Source organism: Streptopelia decaocto (genome assembly GCF_964273445.1).
Source record: "Streptopelia decaocto genome assembly, chromosome: Z".
In the NCBI taxonomy this organism is placed as follows: domain Eukaryota; kingdom Metazoa; phylum Chordata; class Aves; order Columbiformes; family Columbidae; genus Streptopelia; species Streptopelia decaocto.
The window spans coordinates 74,322,175-74,340,398 of record NC_138657.1 but is presented as its reverse complement, the minus strand read 5'-3'; the positions used below and the strand labels follow the sequence as shown (position 1 = coordinate 74,340,398).

The 18,224-nt window shown below is 40.6% G+C and overlaps 1 protein-coding gene across 20 annotated transcripts in view; it reads left to right on the top strand.

Moving 5' to 3' along the window:
* The window catches only part of CELF4 (CUGBP Elav-like family member 4), a gene marked incomplete at both ends in the record, with an annotated part of 685,986 nt that overhangs the window by 383,234 nt on the left and 284,528 nt on the right, over positions 1–18,224 (top strand). For 14 of the 20 annotated variants that reach the window (XM_082074681.1, XM_082074671.1, XM_082074682.1 and 11 more), the window contains one exon: positions 17,953–18,001. In XM_082074681.1, coding sequence (XP_081930807.1) covers positions 17,953–18,001 — 49 coding nt within the window. Of the gene's footprint in view, positions 1–17,952; positions 18,005–18,224 lie in introns of all 20 variants that reach the window. The other 6 variants (XM_082074674.1, XM_082074684.1, XM_082074675.1 and 3 more) reach the window with 1 other exon arrangement.

Genomic DNA, 18,224 nt, shown 5'->3' with positions numbered 1-18,224 from the left:
CTTTGAGATGGGCAGGGCTTTTCCAAGGAGCTAGGAAACTGTATTTCAGGATGCTTTCACTCCGCTGACCTTCACTTTAGAATGAGAAACAAACCTTCCACCTGCACCACTAGACACGCCAAATCTTGGATCAATCTACATGAGCATGTAGATTTTACAACGTTTGAGAAGAAGCGACCTTTAAACAGAAATAGGTTCTCAGCTTTTGCTGTCGCAGTGCTGGCATTTCACTGAAATAAAAGCCTTTATTTCAGCTGCTGCTTTGGTATCCGAAACTGTCTTGTTCTGTAACCACCTGTCCCCCACAATTCGTAAAAGCACACTGAATATATGCATTGAGCAAGTTCTACACCCAGAAACACACACACACAGAAGTCAAGTCAAGCTATTCTGTAGCCCAGTTTTACAGAAGGGTGAAATGAAACTTTACTCAACTTTGTCTGGCATGGTAATAGTAAACCCAAAAAAGGCATCCAAGAGTCTTAATTTCTATCTTATGCTGCACAGAGTTGTTCTGCATTAACAACGTTTCTCTTTTTGGCTCTTTTTCCTGACACTGAAAATAGTGGACAGTTTCTCAGCTGACGGGTACTGCTTCCTTTTACTTGGGTAACTAATGACAGCAGTTGAGGAGGAAGGGGTGTGTTGGTAGAAGGAAGTTAATTAATTTCAGGGTTTTTAATCTCTTTTCTTTTGTACCAAACCATAAAACAAAAATTCTTTGGGAGCCAGAACATGTACCTCCAGTAATCGAAAGAGACGCAAGGATCTGACTAATAGATATTACGTTCCATTATATGGTCTTGAAGTCAATAAACATTAGGTTACCTTCATGCAGTGAAAAAAGACCAGATTTATTAAAAAATCTTATCTGGAGGGTTTGCATTTCAATAGGATGTGAATTTGCATATTTTAACAATAACCTCCCATCATTCTGTCTGATCTGTGCTCAGTTGGCCATACAGATCACTTTATCTTGAATAGATTATCACCGGTTTAATAAACCCTTCATAATATGCAGGTATAACAATGGTACTTCATTGGATAAAGGAGGTATTAAAGTTCTTTTTCTGGAAATAGGGGTGGCCCAGCTAGTGATTAACTTTATACCTCTGTACATCCCTGTGCTGAATACACGATTGAAGGAGAGTATTCCCATTATTCACATTCAAAACAGACCAACTCTTCAGAGCTCCTGTTAACTCCTCATTGCCCATGGCAGCTGTACAGACCTGGGAGTCAGCAAAGCCAAGGCTGCCAGGGATGTTACCTGGAGCAGCGGCCACTGCCTGAGATGTCAGGAAAAGGTGACACTTTTCCCCAAAGCTGAGTCCCTCTCTATGTACAGAGAGTGATCTGTGCTGAGCTGTTTAACAAAGAAGGCACCCTCCCAGTGCCAGATGGATGTAGGGTCAATGCACTACCAAGCAAAAACCTAAAAGTGCTCCTAGGCAGATAGCTTAGTTGCCCCATTTTCAATGAAAAAGCAGAATAATTCTTCCATGTCTCCCCTCCCAGGCTTTGACTGATTTTCTGCTTCCTATTTCCACACAGAAGCTCATTTTGCACTGCTTGCCCTTTACACGAGACGAGTCCATCCCACAACTCCTGCATCCTGTCTTGTCATGTCAAAATATTTGGTTGGAAGCCACACGTTCAGACCCTCCACAGGAGCAAAACAAGTCACTCCCAAATCACAGGGATGTCTTTGCCTATTGCAGTCTCAACTGGGACAAACTCTCATATACACATGACTGCTGTTTGAGGCTTCTGACCACTTTCTCATGAGACATAGGACACAGCCTTAGTGCCAGTGCAGTATGGGCAAATACAATTTTAATCTTGTACTGCAATTTTTGATTTCTTCAGTTTTCTTTCTTTATTGATATTTATACCCTGATTTGGAAAAAAAAAAAAAAAAAAGAAAAAAGAAAAAATCATGATGTTTTTCTCCTTTTGGATATCCAATACAGCAGGCAGCTGTGAGGATTAACTGTCCAAGCACAAAGCTTGGACAACATGCAGGCTAGTGTGACATCAAGCCCGAGCTTGTAGACCTTAATGAGACATAACACTCACTCAGGACCCGGTCTGTGGTCATGCAGCCCTGGGATCTGTGCTGTCTTACATCTGACCAGCTGGGAGCACAGGAATAATGAATTTTGAGACTGAATATGCGTGCATGCATGGGAGAGAGTATGTCACACACACATTCCCTAAGATACTCTTGAGAGCAACTAGAACTTTTCACACTCTTTCCCTCCTCTGATTTCTTTTTCTCTGCTCAAGCTGTGCTCTTGCTTGCTTTTCCGAAGCTCCCATCGTGAGCTTTTTGCTTCTCAAGAGCCGACATGCTGGTGTGCTGCCTGACAGTAGGAGCACAGCAAGGCTAGTGAATAATTGAAAGTTATTGACCTATAATAACCTGGCATTATTGACCATAAATTATTTAGTTAAAGCACACCCACACACCCACACACACCATCTCACGTGAAGGAGATGAATTTTGAATTCCCTTTGTATAACAGTGGCTCAATGGAGCTTGTCACAGGGGGGAGAAGGGCATTTTGGCCCAGCATGAAATCAATGCTAATCAAAACAACATTTCTGATGACATTCTGATAGCATTCTTGTGGGTAATGAGCACAGCACCTGGAGCCACAAGGAAATTGTTCTGAGTCTTCACTCACAAAACTTTCCTGAACATCAGCAAATTTCACAGATTTTAAGGCTGAGAAAGACAATTTTCATCAAGCAGCCCAACTGATGCTGTAAGGTAGACCAGAAACTAACAAATACCAGGACCAATAACCTGTCATCTAACTGGAGCACAACATTTAGGGAGTAGAAAAAACATCCAGTTTTGATATCAGACTTCCCACTCTCCTATTATTTTTCATTTCTGCTGAGCCAGCTCTTCCACCCCAAAGTGGAAGCGCTGACATCAGCTTCTTTGAAGCCACAAAATGCTGGTTGCCATGCTGGAAAGCCTGCTCAGGGCTTATGTCTGGCTTCAGGTCCCCATCATCTGGTTGGATCTGTGGGGCCAGGCATCTCCATCTCCACATGAAACCCCACCAGCTTCCCGTGTCTGAACAGAGCCCTGTAGAAATGCAGATGTCTGGGCTGCTGAGCTTGGCTGGGTCAAACAAAGATGTGAGCAAGTAACTGTTTAATTGGGACAGATTGCTGAATGAGATGTAATCCCAGCCACTAGCACAACTGCCATATGCCTTCCTAAACTGGCTGTTTATGTCAGGATCTGAATTTTGTGGCTGGCTCATGTTATGGAAAGTTTCTGCCCAGTTTTCAACAGATGAAACTTTGCAGCTTGGATGTGTTCCTGATTATCTATCAGTGTTCAACAAACAGCCATGAAAGCTTCTTATTATTTTGTGGGTGCTGCACTTTATATACAAAATAGTCAGGCTAGGTGTGTCTGGCTTACTTCATTTTTTGGGGTCAGTTGAACAAAATAAAAGATCACTTTGGTTTCAAATTTACCTGATTTGGAGAGATGATGCAAGAACAAAACTTTTAACTTCCAGTGGTACGGACCTATGGTACAGAAGCAGCTCTGAATTAATATTTACAACATAGAAAAACATCAATATTGAGGGATTAATTTCCTTGATTTTTCAGGTTCACAGTAGATTTTTCCTACTAATTCCAGCAGGCAGTGGAAGAACCTGGGGCTGCTCTTGCAGTCCAGAATCACAGCAGACAGGCAATCACTGGAGTCAAAGGTGCAATACAGCCTGTGTAGTGAAGTAACTAACTTCTGAGTACATTTTAAGTACCTAATGAAGCAGGCCTCCCGAAGTAAATCCTTAATTTCTCCATCTAGGAAATTGGGTCTGCATAATTTAGTTGGCTAAATTTAGGCAGCTAAGAGCTCCCTCTGGAGGTCTCCAAGCATTCAGTTTCTCTGCGTGGGCAAGGCCAGGTGCTTACTTCAGGAAGGCACTTCATGAGATACCTGTGATTTAAGTACAAGCTAAGCCTTTTCTTTAAGCAAATAGGACCTCTCTCGAAACTTCTGATTTTCCTTCCAGTATGAGAGCTAAACTAGGGGGTAAGGCCAGCTGGAAAAACATAATTGACTTTCTCTCTAAAGTCAGGCAAGGGGCATGACAACTTAGGATATAACTTCACTGTCTCTAAAAAAATCACTGGGAGCAGTGAGGGAAGCTCAGTGTCTCATCTGTATGTGCACATCATTGCTTAAATGTGCATACTCCTGAGACCAGCCCAAAATATCTGACTACAGCGGTACATGACACCGATGTCCAAGATGGCTTCCAGATCTGTCCTTCCTTCCTCTCTGTATAATTGACTATTACACTGGCATTATCTGATATCTTGATACCTTGGATTTATGAAGCCTCTAACAAATATAAATTCCCCTTTGCACACACCCCATTTAATCAAAACCTTGCTGGTTTAAGCAGTCTTTTTTATTAAATTACCAACCCATGAAGCCATTAACTCGATTAGAAGCAGCAGTTTTGTAGTCTTGAACAACCAAGGGGTACTACTGAAACAGTATACGTTATGCAGAGTATGACACATTATAATAACACTGAGAGCTTATATAGCATTTTAGAACTTTACAGTTTTGTAGGACTAATATTTAATTAATCCTCACAATTGGCCCTGAAGGTAAAGATTACTGTCTAACCCCTTTTTCCATGGAGGAAACTGACTGGGGAAGAAGATGATAGGTAATAGACTTCGTAAAGGACTTCAAGGCCATATTTTTCCACACTCTGCATTCACTGTAAGTAGACTTCAGAGTTTCCAAATTGATCCTTTCCTTCTGAGAAAAACAACATCAAGTGAATGTTATCTCCCTTTGCTGTCTTGATATTGTAAAGTGTAATGGGCTGACTTAATCTTAAAACATTTATTCCTTTTTGGGAGGTGGGAGGAACAGTGAGGGAGACTCCAAAGAGGCATAGAAAACTTGCAGGAGTAGGTTACACCCATTACACAAAAGCAGATTTGGTAACGGCCTTTACTATTTACTGTTGTTGTCTTGTGCTTCTGAGTGCTTTTGGAAATAAAACAGGCATGGTTTTTCATTCATTGCCATCATTTTCCAAAACTGTGTTAGCCTAAGAAATTTTACTTAGAAACACCTATAAGTCCACCTGTGTCATTCCACTTATGCGATCTGACAGCAAATAACAAAGATGCTCACAGAAGCTCAACTAGACCTGGGTCTCATCATCCTTCATGAAGAGACTGTAAGGATGAAAGGGCTCGGTTGGGAAAAGTCATTGTATATAGGGCACAAGAATTATGGTTAGAAGTATCTTGTTAACAAAGTAAATTGCAAAGATCTTCTTGAAAAACAATATCCAACTCTAAAAACAGACATGTTGATCTTGAATGATTGTTACCACAAGGTATTATATTTCCTTGCCAAGTAAGCTAAATTAAGTGCCAGGTCCATCACACAGAAATAACAGTGAGCTTCTGACAATAAGAGCAGATCCTAAAAGTAAGGATTTTGCCTAAAGATTTATGTATGTATATTTTAATTCTATAAAATCGAGTCAAAATATTTTTTTCTTTCCTTTTCAGCAGAAAAAGTTTTTTGGGACAATGTTATGTATTTTTACTAGGTTTGGAAAAGCAAATAATGCAGAAGTAGACACAATGAATAGGAACACAAACTGGATTTGATTTCAATTTGAAAAAGAAAGTGGCAGATTTATGATCAATATCTGCTTTCAGCAAAGCACAGAGAGGAAAGAAACAGCTTAAAAGAGTGAAAAGCAAATAATGCTTCTAGTAATTAACATTGCCTATTGTAAAGATGTATCAACCATAAATTATCTCAAGCAATCATGCATGATATGATAATACAAATAAAAAAGATTTATTTTTTTCACATGTTCATTTTCTTTGAGCCATATTCTAAGCATTAAGAATTTTATTTTGGAATTAAAATTCTCTTTAAAAAGTTTTTCGGGTCCAGAAGTTGATTTTAAGGAAAGTGCTGTATGTCAGGACACTGATGCTAAACCCTCAAAAGCTAGAAATATTGGCAGTACTTGTAAGCAGGCCTAGATCAGCATCACCTTTAAATACAGAGAGGTTTGCATTATACTCTCATTCAAAGAATCAATGAGTAATTTATTTGAAGTCGATGGTCAAACAAAAAACAACAAAGTTTGTTCTCAATGGTCATGGTCCGATTTATTTAATTTCATATTTACACCACGTAGCACCCAATTCATACTGCAGAGAAAGTGCAATATGGCCCGAATTTTCAAATATGCTTAGCACCCAGTGAACCAAAATGCTTTAATTATCTGTCTGTGTCCTTGAGAATATCCTGAGTTTGATGCAGAAGTTTCCTTAAGTATTGCTATTTCTTGCTCAGTTTCCATCTCTGTGGTTTTTTTTTACACCCAGCATCACGTCTTTGAAATATTTCTCTGCTGTGATTTTGGAAGGATGCTTCTAGAAAGCAGCAAGACTTGCTCTACTCCAGAGCGGTTCAAACATGTCAATGCTGCATGGGCTTGCTACTCTTCTACACAGAAGAATCAGTCCCCGGGAGTTCAGAAACATATTGTAAAAAGGTTAATGGCTAATACCACCAGGAAGTTAATAGCTGAACTTCTAATCACTCTGAACAAGGCTCCGTCTTTAATCAAATGCTGCAGCACAAGAAGAGGAAGGAGGGAGGAAAATGCACATGAATGAGTGTTTTTGTTCTCGGTGAGGCTGCTCTGGTTTGCCTCTTCCAACCTTATCCAAGCTGCACAGGCTATGCAAGCAAGCGAGCGGTTCAAGCTCGCAAGCAATCAAAAAGCAAATGAGGGTGAGGAGGAAGGGAGTAAATAACTTGGAGCTATCAGCTGTGATGCCAGAGGTGGCATGCTGCTTCTGGCCACTAACAGATGTGGACAGGTGAACCTTTACACCAAATCAATCATCATATTTATTCTAATTGTATCGTAATAGTCCCCCAGGAGCTCAGTTCAAATGAGCTTGACATTATTAAAATTTTAATGCCCAGTTTTCATAGCTGAATGAATATTTAAAGGGTATGTCCCAAGCTTAAGTTATGATGATGAAGAAATTAATGGAATGTCTTGTTTAATGCTTTGGTACATGTTGATGCAAAAAAAAAAAAAAAAAAAGTGATTGTTCAGGAAGGAAAAGAAAGAAAGGCAATGTTTAGGCATAATTAGAAGAGGAAAGTATCAGACATTGCTCTTGTTGGATAGCTCTCAGTGGAGAGGAAATATTTATCATTTGGGAGGGAGAAAACGAAGGTGCAGTCAGAGAAAAGAAAAGAAGCAGCCTCACACAAACGACAGATCAAAAACAAATAGAATCACAGAATCCTAGGATGTCTGGGAGTCTCCAACAACATCCCTGCGTGGTAGAATGAGACTACCAGCTTATGCTGACTGCAACAGACACAGAAAATCACTTTTGTTACCCAACCAGGGTGTTTGTTTATTGTAAGTACCCAGATCAACTTTGAAGGATGGCATAATTAATCAGTGATACTCATCAGTCTTGTAATTATGTTATAGATAATTGTCAAAACGCAGGACCAGATGATACCAGTTATATATAGATGGGCATGAGTGGGGCCTTTGCACTGACGGGCCCGATTCTGTACAGGCTCAAACCAGCAAAGGGATCCTCTGAGGATCTGGAATCTGGAAAGATTGTGGGGTTTGCTTTTGTTTTTTAAACCTTCTGTGCTTTTCCCAATTCAGGAAATACTTGGAAAGCTAAAGATTTTTGTTTTCTCCTCATTTTGAACACCGTACTAATATTCCCAAGATTCCTGCTTGTGCTCATTCATCTGCTGTTAGGAACAGAGGACTAATTTGTGTGGCTGGATAGGTTTAAAATTCCCCCTAATATGCATTTCCTAGCTGTGAAAGAGGACTGAAGAAAAAGTTAATTCTGTAAGTCCTCTCACAGAGGATTTTCTTTACAGGGGCACTGCCAAGATTAAGATAATCTTATTCTTTCCCTGACTCTTTCCTTTTCTGTTTGTTTGGTTGGGTAGTTTTTGTTTTGTTTGCTTGTTTCTTTTTGGTTTAAAACAAAAAAAAGTAAAATTCCTTTTGACATCTCCTTCAGGAGCTGCAGCCTTGATCCAGTGTATAGCTAAGGGGCTTATCTTTAGGCAAGGTTTTCACACATCTAATTTGAGGTGTGATTTCAAATCAGTTTAGACAAACCAATGGAGAAGGTAGAATGGCTGCTGTTTGTTGTTTTGTTTTGTTTTGTTTTGTTCTATTCTGTTCTGTTCTGTTCTCTTTTTTCCTGCTCTAACAGGGCTTATTTCTTCTTGTCTTAAAATATTTAGACTATATTTGTTTATTAGTAAAACTGAAAATAGAGCACAACCGTACCACTTGTATCATGATAGGGAAATGCCCTGAGATGGAAGCCCCTGTGCTTCAGAAATGCCACAGCATCCTACTCTGATTAGGTTCAGGTCTGGTCCTCCTGAGGTGCAGGACCTCAGGGAGTGTTCTCTGTTATCCTGCAGCATATCCTTACCCCACAGATGACCTTAACCCTTGGTAGAATGGATATTAGGGTGGGAGGAAGAGAGTGAACACGTCACCCTTGAAAGCAGGACCAGTGTTGGGGCAAAATCACTTTCTGCCTCACAGTGGAGCTAATCCAGTACCAAGGAAAACATTGCTTGCAACCTTAACCCTGAAATAGCCTCTTCCAGTTCCTGAGGAGGTTATGCTTTAATTCAGGCCCTGAGGCTACCTACACATTTGTATTAGTGAGAGAGCCTTTATTTCATGTTTCTGGCAGTAAGTGAAAGCAGCTAGTTAATTTACACTGCTTAGTTGTTTGTTAAATGGCAGTGCTGTGGAAAGCATTTCTCCATGGGCAAAAGGGTTGGCTGTGGTTCTTATCTTTGTGGCCAGATTTACAAAGCCACAAGCACAGAAGGTCTAATCTTCTTGGATGGATGGTGGCCAAGCTCCTTTTGCACTCAAAGCACTGAAGTCAATGGGAGCTTGGCCTTGCCTAAAGTCTGCAGAGTCAAGCCAAGCAACCATTAGTGGCAAAGGCAGCATTTGGGTCTTGCTTCAGAAGAAGAGATAAAGCTTAGAGAGGGAAGAGCACAGCAGGGAAGTGCCAACAGCCAGCAGTCTTGGGCTCAGGATATGGAAAAGATGACAACAGATGTTCATCTCTAAGTGAGGGGCAGGGGTTATGTCTATAATGCCTGGAGTAGTACATCTGTCTCTTTGGCCTGCTCACCTGACCTGCTCATATCCATGCTGAAGAGGCCTCTGGCCTCTGTGGAGCGTGCCCAACACGCACAAAATCATGACATTTCCCATATGCAGAGAGCACCCTACCTTCCCCCTTATCTGCACTCCCTCACCAAGGCAGCTCCCAAGCACACTCCAAACTGTGCTTCTGCCTGGATGAGCATCAGCTGTGGGCGGTGCTGGGCAACGTCAGAGCATCCAACACAGAGAGCATCTGTGGGACAACCTAAGTACTAGGTTGCTCTCAGACCTAGGCAGTGCAGACACAGATAAACATAGAACCGCAAACACCCGAGCTGAGTACACATTGTAAACCTGATCTAGGACCTTTGGCACATGGTCACATCACACATTTAAGTTCTATGTTGTCACCTGGATACAGTTATTCATTAGCCATTCTGTGTAGTTTAATGTTATCATGGTTGTAGTCACATTGACTACCTTCATATGTGTGGATTGTGCTGTTGCTCTGCCCTGAAAGTGTTTGGGATCACAGTATTTAGGCTAAAAGAGAAGGTATTTGCCTTTCACTAAATGCATGCAGAGTTGGCTAATAGAAAATGCCAGTGATAGAGAAGAACTAATTCAGATAAAATGTGTTTTGTGCACATTTTAAAATTGGATGTAAATTATCTTGAAATAAACTCAAGTAGGAAATTAGAAAAGGGTTGAGACTGGGGAAAAGCTTATCCCTACTGATATTAGGGAAGAAGGGAGGAAAGGGCAATAAAATACTTACTTAGTTTTCTATTAGAATTTGGTGTGTTTATGAGTAGAATATCACATTGTGATTGCTCATGGTAGCAACAGTGAAGTAGATTTAATAAGTAGGCTATCCCTTAAAAACCTATACCTCTGCTGTCAGGATACACAGACAAGTAAACCCTTTCTATACCTTAGCATTACCAGTGGACTGATCCTGAGATTCTTTACATGCTTGAATCCAGAGACTTCTCACATATGCAAGAGGTCTGGGACTACAGCCACACTTCCGAGGCTGAAATCAACATCCACCCAGCCCCCTTCTTTCCCAGCAAAGAAAGGTCAAGTGCACAAACCAGTCAAGATCCATGAGTGCAAATAAATAAACACCCATCTGGATGATAAGGGCACCAGTACCTGGGGCACACTGTGAGTGGGATGGCATAGTCCGGCAGGTGATTATAGACCTATCGAACACCATTTTTACTGTGTGACTAACCAAAGCTTTAAGAGGATCTCCTGCTGTCTCTTTCACATGCAGAGTTGCATGTGAAACAGTACTTCTAAGATATAAATAGTCAAAAAACAAACCTAGTGCTGTCTCTCTTGTTTTGGCTTTGTTATTGCAAACAACCTGTGTGTTGTTCTTCTTATTGTCCTCAACACTATGGAGGACTGAGTTCCCTTTTGCCTCTCCGCACTTCGTTGAGTACAACAGGCACCCTGAGGTTGAGCACTACATGCTCACCTTCCCCAACTACAAACCAAAGGATTTGCTGTATGAGAAATGTTCGATTTTGCTATTAATAAGATCAGCAGTTTCCTCAAATTCAGCCCAAACCATTTTGTGGGTAGAAAGTTTTGGATTTGAAGCCATAGGCACATGAACCTGATCTGAACTTAAACCCCATCTAGGTTCATCTATATACACAAGACAAGTGGAAAGATGAATCGATAGTTAGACGGATGGATTATAAGGTATTTTATATGATATATAGAAAATATTCTCAGAGTGCAGAGATGGCCGGTAGCAATCATTCTCAGGGGTAGGCACCAGAGCATTGACTGATTTGTAAAGGTCAGACCCTTCAAGATTTTTTTTTCATATCTCATACATTCCCATTTCAGGTCTTCTCATCTATTTGTGTATGTGTCTATGACACGTATCTCGTCAAGCAGGGAGGAGGGTGGTGGGGAGGAATTAAGAGTCCACTATCCAGATAAGGTTTGGGACAGAGTCATTTCAGATGCAATGCATTACCAGTGAGTGCTTCCCACCAGGCAGGCCAATGTGATTTTTTTCACCACACTTTCTAAAACATTTCCTCTCCTTACTCTTTCATTAATCCAACATTGTATCAGTTTGCACTGCCCACACAAAAGTACGCTTAATGTGTAGTCACGCAGCAATTCATGCAACCACAGCACTTACCTCTATTCCCATCGGGGCAGGTTTTACTTTATGCCTTATAGCTGCAATATACAAATACAGAAGGCTGACTGTGCAGCTGATCTATGTAGAAGCAGCTTTCCTGATTCTCTGACACTCACAGAGCTGAGGACCTAGGTCCTGAATTTGCATTTGGTTGGGCTTTTTTTCAGAGAGAGGAGATTGCTTTGGATTCACTCTTATGGCTATCTAGTTAAGATCACCGTAATTCAATCATGTCACTCAGAACCAGATACAGAGTGATTTACTTGAACTTTGCAATTACACACACACAATTCAATTGTAGGTGATTTTCTTGGCCTTTCCAACTTCAACACTAATACACTTTGCATTTCTTTAGGGCCTTCAGTCACTGCAGATTTTGCTCAAAGCTTTAAAAGTTATGACCCACTCCTACAAACACATTCCTGCCAATACCTTTACTCACGTAAATAGCTGTGTTGACTTTAGGGAGATTACTATTATGTATATTGCAGAACCCCAAAAGTTGGCAGAAGTGGTAAAATGAAATTCGTTTTAGTATTTCTTGGGGAGATTTTGAACAGAGAAACCTTTTCTGTTGAAGAACTAAGGAGTAGCAATATTTTCTGGAAATTTCAGGACAGTTACTAAACTATTCATCCCCCCAATTAACTTCTGAGGTCTGTCATGAGATCACCAAGAACTACCTGCCATCTTTAGGATGTACGTTGTTCTGGGATGGGATTTTCTTCCATGAGGCTAGTCACCAACTATAGAGATGCAGCAGTGCCCAATAAGCATTTGCTGAGACCTGCTATGTTACATCAGCATCCTATCCTTTGTGATTAGGTCAAAGCAGTATTTTATCATTGGTTTAGAGGGCTGATGTCTGAACAACACCAAACGCAAGAGAACATGACTGAGCAAGAAGAGTTTCTTATTTGCCATTATATCTGTGCACATGATTCTGGTACAGAAATTACTTAACTTTTGCTTGTTTATTTAACACCAGAATTTAGGCATATTTTTTTCATCATACACCTTCATGGAACATGAAGATGTCTTTATCTTCATATTACAGAGAGAAAGCTGAGAAAGACACAGATGAGAAAGTTGAGAAAGAAATAGATGTAATGATATGATCAAATTAATCAAGAAGGCCAGTGTAGAGCTGGAAACAGGTCTTGTCAGAGGTTAACACTTCAGTTTTCTACACTGTGCCAGACTAGATTTTTGGGAACATCAGGAAACTTGAACAATAGAATACCTTTCCTTACAATTTTTGATAGAAAGCTTTAATCAAATCCTCCTTTCTGTTCTCCGGGAGTATTCAAATTTCTTAAGCCATTTAAAGAGGGGTAGAAAAGTTATTATTAAATAGATGATTGCTGTTGTAAACTTCCAGGGTCTCATAGAATATACGAGCTTTAGAATCGGGTATTGACTCCTGAAGTGACTTCTTCCTTAAGCACAACCATCAGATTATCTCCAACACAGGTCTCTTCTGCACTGGACATCATCTTTCTAACCACTGACAGCATTTCTGTGATCTTCAGCAGTCTCCTCGTCTTCTCACTTTTTCTTTCTGTCTCAGATTGTGTTTGAAGCTATTCTACATCATTTTGTTTTGGTGTTTTTTTCTCCTCCATTTTTTTTCTTCTTTTCACATTTGCATTTGTACGTTCTCAAGCCTGGTAGAAACTTAGTCCTGGCTAGAAGCCCCAGGTATATTAATGACAAATGAAAGAGTGAGACAATAAAGGAAAGGGTAGTAGGAATAGCGAGAGAAAGAAAGATGGAGACAGTGAGAAATCAGCTCTCTCTGCTTCGTAGTCTTCTTTCCCAGGTGATCCTTCCACCTGCTCTAAATTAATATCAAAGCCAGAGGGAACAGAAAAAGGTTCGTGGGGGAGAAATCGACAACCTTAGGAAAAAAAAATCATGATGCAGGAAAGCGTCTGTCCCCTGTCTAATTCCTGCAGTGGCCTGTAGCTGATGGTGCTGAGAAAAATACAGCACCAAGCTCTGACATTTCATTTCTGCAGAGAATTGAAAAAGGGCTTGCTGTAATTCATCGCTTCTTGTAACTCAAACCCTTTTTGACAGCAGTACCTGCGCTGTTTTTTAACAGTGGCACCACGGTGGCTGTAATTGGACATGAAAAATGATGTCGTGTTTCTACTTGCATGGCCAAATTGGGGTTGGGGTAGGTGGGGCAAGTGGCAAGCTGGTGTGAGAGGATGATATCTGGCATTATTTGAATGGGCTGGTTTTAGGCAAAAGAAAGAAAATGCCAAAATGAAGGGTCTGAAGTGTTACAAGTACGATCATCTTGTCCAAGGTGTACAAAGGTGATAGTAAATGTGGTTTTCAGCAGAGATGAATGTCCAAAGGATCAAAGAAAAATGAGAAATGTGGTGCAACTGGAGTTCGAAGTCCTCTATCAACCCAAGTGCTTATGAGATTTGTGGAAAAGGACACGCAACTCCTCATGCTGACACAGGGCCGATTCCAACTGTAGGGGTACCTAGTGTACACACTTTGTGATTCAGACAGGGAATGTGCCTTTGCTTGAGGCACATTGGGTGGGAACACAGTTGTCAATAAAACTCCGGTTTGCCATCCTCTTGCCACCTGTTTGAAAATTAGGTCTGTGATATGTAACCAGAAACATAATTTTTTATCTCTTGCCTAGAGCACTTTATGCCTCAACATTGTTGAGCACACCTCTGTTATGGCATTGCTGTTGAGTGAGACACTTCAAAGTGAGTTTGTGTCCGAATGAGACTCTGGATTGTTAATGAGGACAAGTACGTTGTCCTAATTTACAATGGTGTTATGACTATTAGACATTCTGGTACCGTAGTGTCAGGAATCTTTGCAGTTTATATAGAGAATAAAAATTTTTAGTCAGGTCCTTCATGTAGGTTGGACTAGATTACCTCCAGAGGTCCCTTCCAAACCCAGCCATTTGATGATTCTGTGATTCTCTGCTATGAGGGAGGGTAAAGAGGAGATAAACCCTTTCTGGGTTAACTCATGGTGAAACTGTATACTTCTTTCTCTGTGGCAGCCCAACAGGGATAATCTAGAATAAAGAAACATGATCATATTTCAAAGGAGAGCACAAGGAGCTTCCATGGGCAAAGAAGTACCATTGCAATGGATGGAATTATAGCATATCTTAGAGGAGAGCCTAAGAGAGTCCATTCAGTTCATTTGTCAGTTTGAATTCTGGATCACCATTTCTAGGTCTTTTCCAGTGTTGCCAAAACTCCTTTGAAGACTTCTGGTGATAGAGACAAATAAAACCTCACAGCCACATCTGTACTTCCTATGATCTCATGTGGATACCAATGGTATTTACTGATTGGTAAATCTTATTTCTCCTGTCACACTGTCAGAGTCCGCAAAGCCAGGACATATACTAAACATGTCTGTACCAATACTCCCCCAACCATTATTCGGAAGACTGCAGTTTGGAGTACAAACTTTGATTTCTTGGCGTTAAACCCATGACCATGTCCAGCTGAAGTATAAGAAGAGCACCTGAGCCTCTGAATTCCCTTCTCCCTGAGAAGGCATTTCCTCAAACCGGGGAAGGTACACCTTTCTGCCATTTCATTTCCCTACTTAGCCCTTTTCTGGTCCCCAGGCCAGCTCCTTGCTCCCATAACATCTCTGAAAAAAAAAAATGTTACGTAGATGGAGAGAGGAAACTTAATTACTTTCCTCTCAGTGTTTCTCTCTGTAATTGGTGTCTTTCATGTCAAGATGATCTCAATTTGTATTAGGGGCTCTGTGCAGGCAGCACTTTCTCTTTGGTCTATAAAGAAATTGTCAAGTGTATAAATCATAGTGTACATTAAATTACACTAGCCTTTTACTTATTAATTTCCCCACTTTTTTATTCCTCTGTTGGACGCTCATTCCATCACTCCTTTTTTTTTTTTTTTTCCTTTCTCCTTTCTTGGAGATTGTCTTCTTTTACTCAAAAAAAAAAAAAAATCAACAACCCAAACCACAAACAAATATTAGTCTCCTCTCATTTTTGCTAAAGGGTCTGATGATCTCTCCTGCCTTTTGCAAACTGGCCACATTGAACTAAAAAACAACTAAGAAGAATTCTCTCTGTTTTTTCTAAAAGCTGAATCCAAAGCTTACTCAAGTTCAGTGGGGATTTTCATGGCCTTTAACAAGCTTCAGATCAGCACCTATGTTGGTAGATTTGTGGAGCATTCTGCACTGTCCATTTTTAGACTCCAGTCATTGCTTCTCAGGACTGTATGCAGCACACCTCCTGTAAATTCCTGGCTACTGTGACTGTTTCTCTTACTGATATCCTGGGATACAGGATCTGCCTATCTTGGACTGAGCACCAGGGACCTCTGACCATGCTCCCTTAGCCACTGGAGTTAGGTTAGCCATTGTGTCCACATGAGGAACCCCGTTGCGTGAGTGTAACTGTGAAATTTAACAGCTCTCAAGCCAGACCAGCCTACTGTAAACACAAACCAGTCTCAGTGGTTGAGCAGCTGGGGGTAGTTAAAGCACAGTAACTGAATAGTTTGGCTTCATCATCCTGTGCATGAGAACCAAGTTGGGGTTCATCCCACCTGACTTTAACTGCATAGACTACCTTTATGTTCAGTGGAGAGAAACAGGCACTGCAGAAGATCATTCATCCTTCTCATCTCAGACACCAATTTTAAGAGAGGCTTGAAATTACACTTTTTAGACATTTGGAATTACATGACATAAACTACCCTTCTCACCTGTGTGATGTCAGATCTCTGAACGTAACAGCTAACTGCTCACAGGTGGTTACAGGAGACCTACGGCAGGATGTCTATCCTGCTGCTGCTAAATATATCTCCTCCAGTCCTGCTAGTATCTTGTGACATGTGTGTGACAGGTCTTTACGGCTGCAGAATCAGGGGTTGATACAAGGTTTATCCAGTACCAGATTTCTTTCTGGTTTTAACACTTCTGCCACCTGGAGTTTGTTGGATGATACAGGCATACAAGAGAGCAAGAATTGCTCAGGAGCCTCTGGAGCCATTGATCCTTTTCTTCCTGAGTTCAAGTCTAACTGTAGTCAGTTTATGGCTAAGTACATTTTCCTCTTGAGACAACAATGCAGCAGGATCTGCTAGGCTCTCCATCATCTTAACCTACTTGTCAACCAGCTTGATAACTCTTTATTGCTAAATATGTGTGCAAAGCAATTAGAATAAATCTAAATTATTATGAACTACTTTCAGGGAAATTAAAAGAAAAAAAAAGGAAAAAAAGGGAATTAACAAAAAAAAAAAGAAGAAGAAGAAGAAAGAAAACTAGCAGCTTTGTTGCCCAACTGTGATTAGTAACAAATAAGGGAGGGACAGTATCACCTGAAGGCATCTTGTGACACTCATCAGCCAATTTGTGGTCTGACTTTATCGGAGAAGCAATGTGTTGGGAGATTCCCATTTGCTCCTGATTTTCTGCTCCTTGTGATGCTTGTTTGAACTTGCACTCTCTATAGTTGCAAAATATAAAGGATAATTTTGTTCCGCTCCGGGGTAGACACATACAGAAAAATATTTTGACTAATCCATCTGCATAGTACATGGATTGCTTTAAATGACATGGGACAACAGGTAGGGAAGGGCTTTCAGATAGAAAAAATCTCAGCTGGCTCTGATCCAGTCTGCATCTCTGACTATTAATGGGAGGAGTGTATTCTATCCCTGCTCATCAGACAACCACATCATGGTAGGCACCACCAGTGAAGATGATAATGGGCATCTGTTGTCCTCTCTCCTGAGGGTGAGCAACTCCAGGAATACTGATAGTCTGATAGAGACTGATAGAGACTGATAGAGAAAGAGAAGTTGGAGAACAGAAATCCTAGTCACAGTGTAAAGACAATGTTTTTATATTTGCTTATGTTCTGATGTGAAAAGATACTAGAAAAAGCAATAGAAGAAGAGGTTTTGACTCATTTTTCTACCCAGTGCCACAAAAAAACCTCACAATGGCCAGCATTCCTCTACCATGTGGACAAAACAGATCTAAATCCCATTCCATATGTATGAAATAAAGTCTGCTGTGTTACAGGTAACTGTCCTACTGAGCTGACAGTGGAGGTGGAATTCAGTTTTCCATTCTCTTTTCATCATGTCAATCTCAAGGAATCTTTGCAATTAAAGTTTCACTTATTCTGAGCATTTCTGCTCTGACACAGCAGTGTTTCTTGAGGAAACTATTAGAAATTTTAAAAGTGATGTTTAAAATTTCATGACCTATGTGAAATGAGTCAGATCTCTTTCCCAAAGCGATCCAACAGAGCAACTGTCAGGTAAATAGCGTGACACTGATTTACCTCAGACCAAGAAGCAACCTGTGCTTTGCAGTTCTTTGTTTACTGATTGCCTTTTATCCCCTTCCTCGTGGAGCAAATTCTGGTACTAACTATGATGCATGGTTAAAAAACAAAGCAAACCTCTGTATATGAATGTTTGATTCCACCATTAATTATGTGTCTCTCTTTGGTCTTTCTTACAGATGAATAGACCGATCCAGGTGAAACCAGCGGACAGCGAAAGCCGAGGAGGTAGTTGACTGCATTGCTTTCAGCCACAGTGCTAAGTATAATTGTTGTCTCTGGCTTCTCTCAGGCAATGTGCTGATCAATTAGTAACGTAATCACTGCCAAAGAAATTCCCTCTGCAGCAAAGATTCTCTTTATTAAATCTCCTTTACTTCGTCTCGCTTTCCTCATATTCAATTATTATTTGATTTTAAAAGGCAGGCAGGTGCCAGCAATTGCCTGGGAA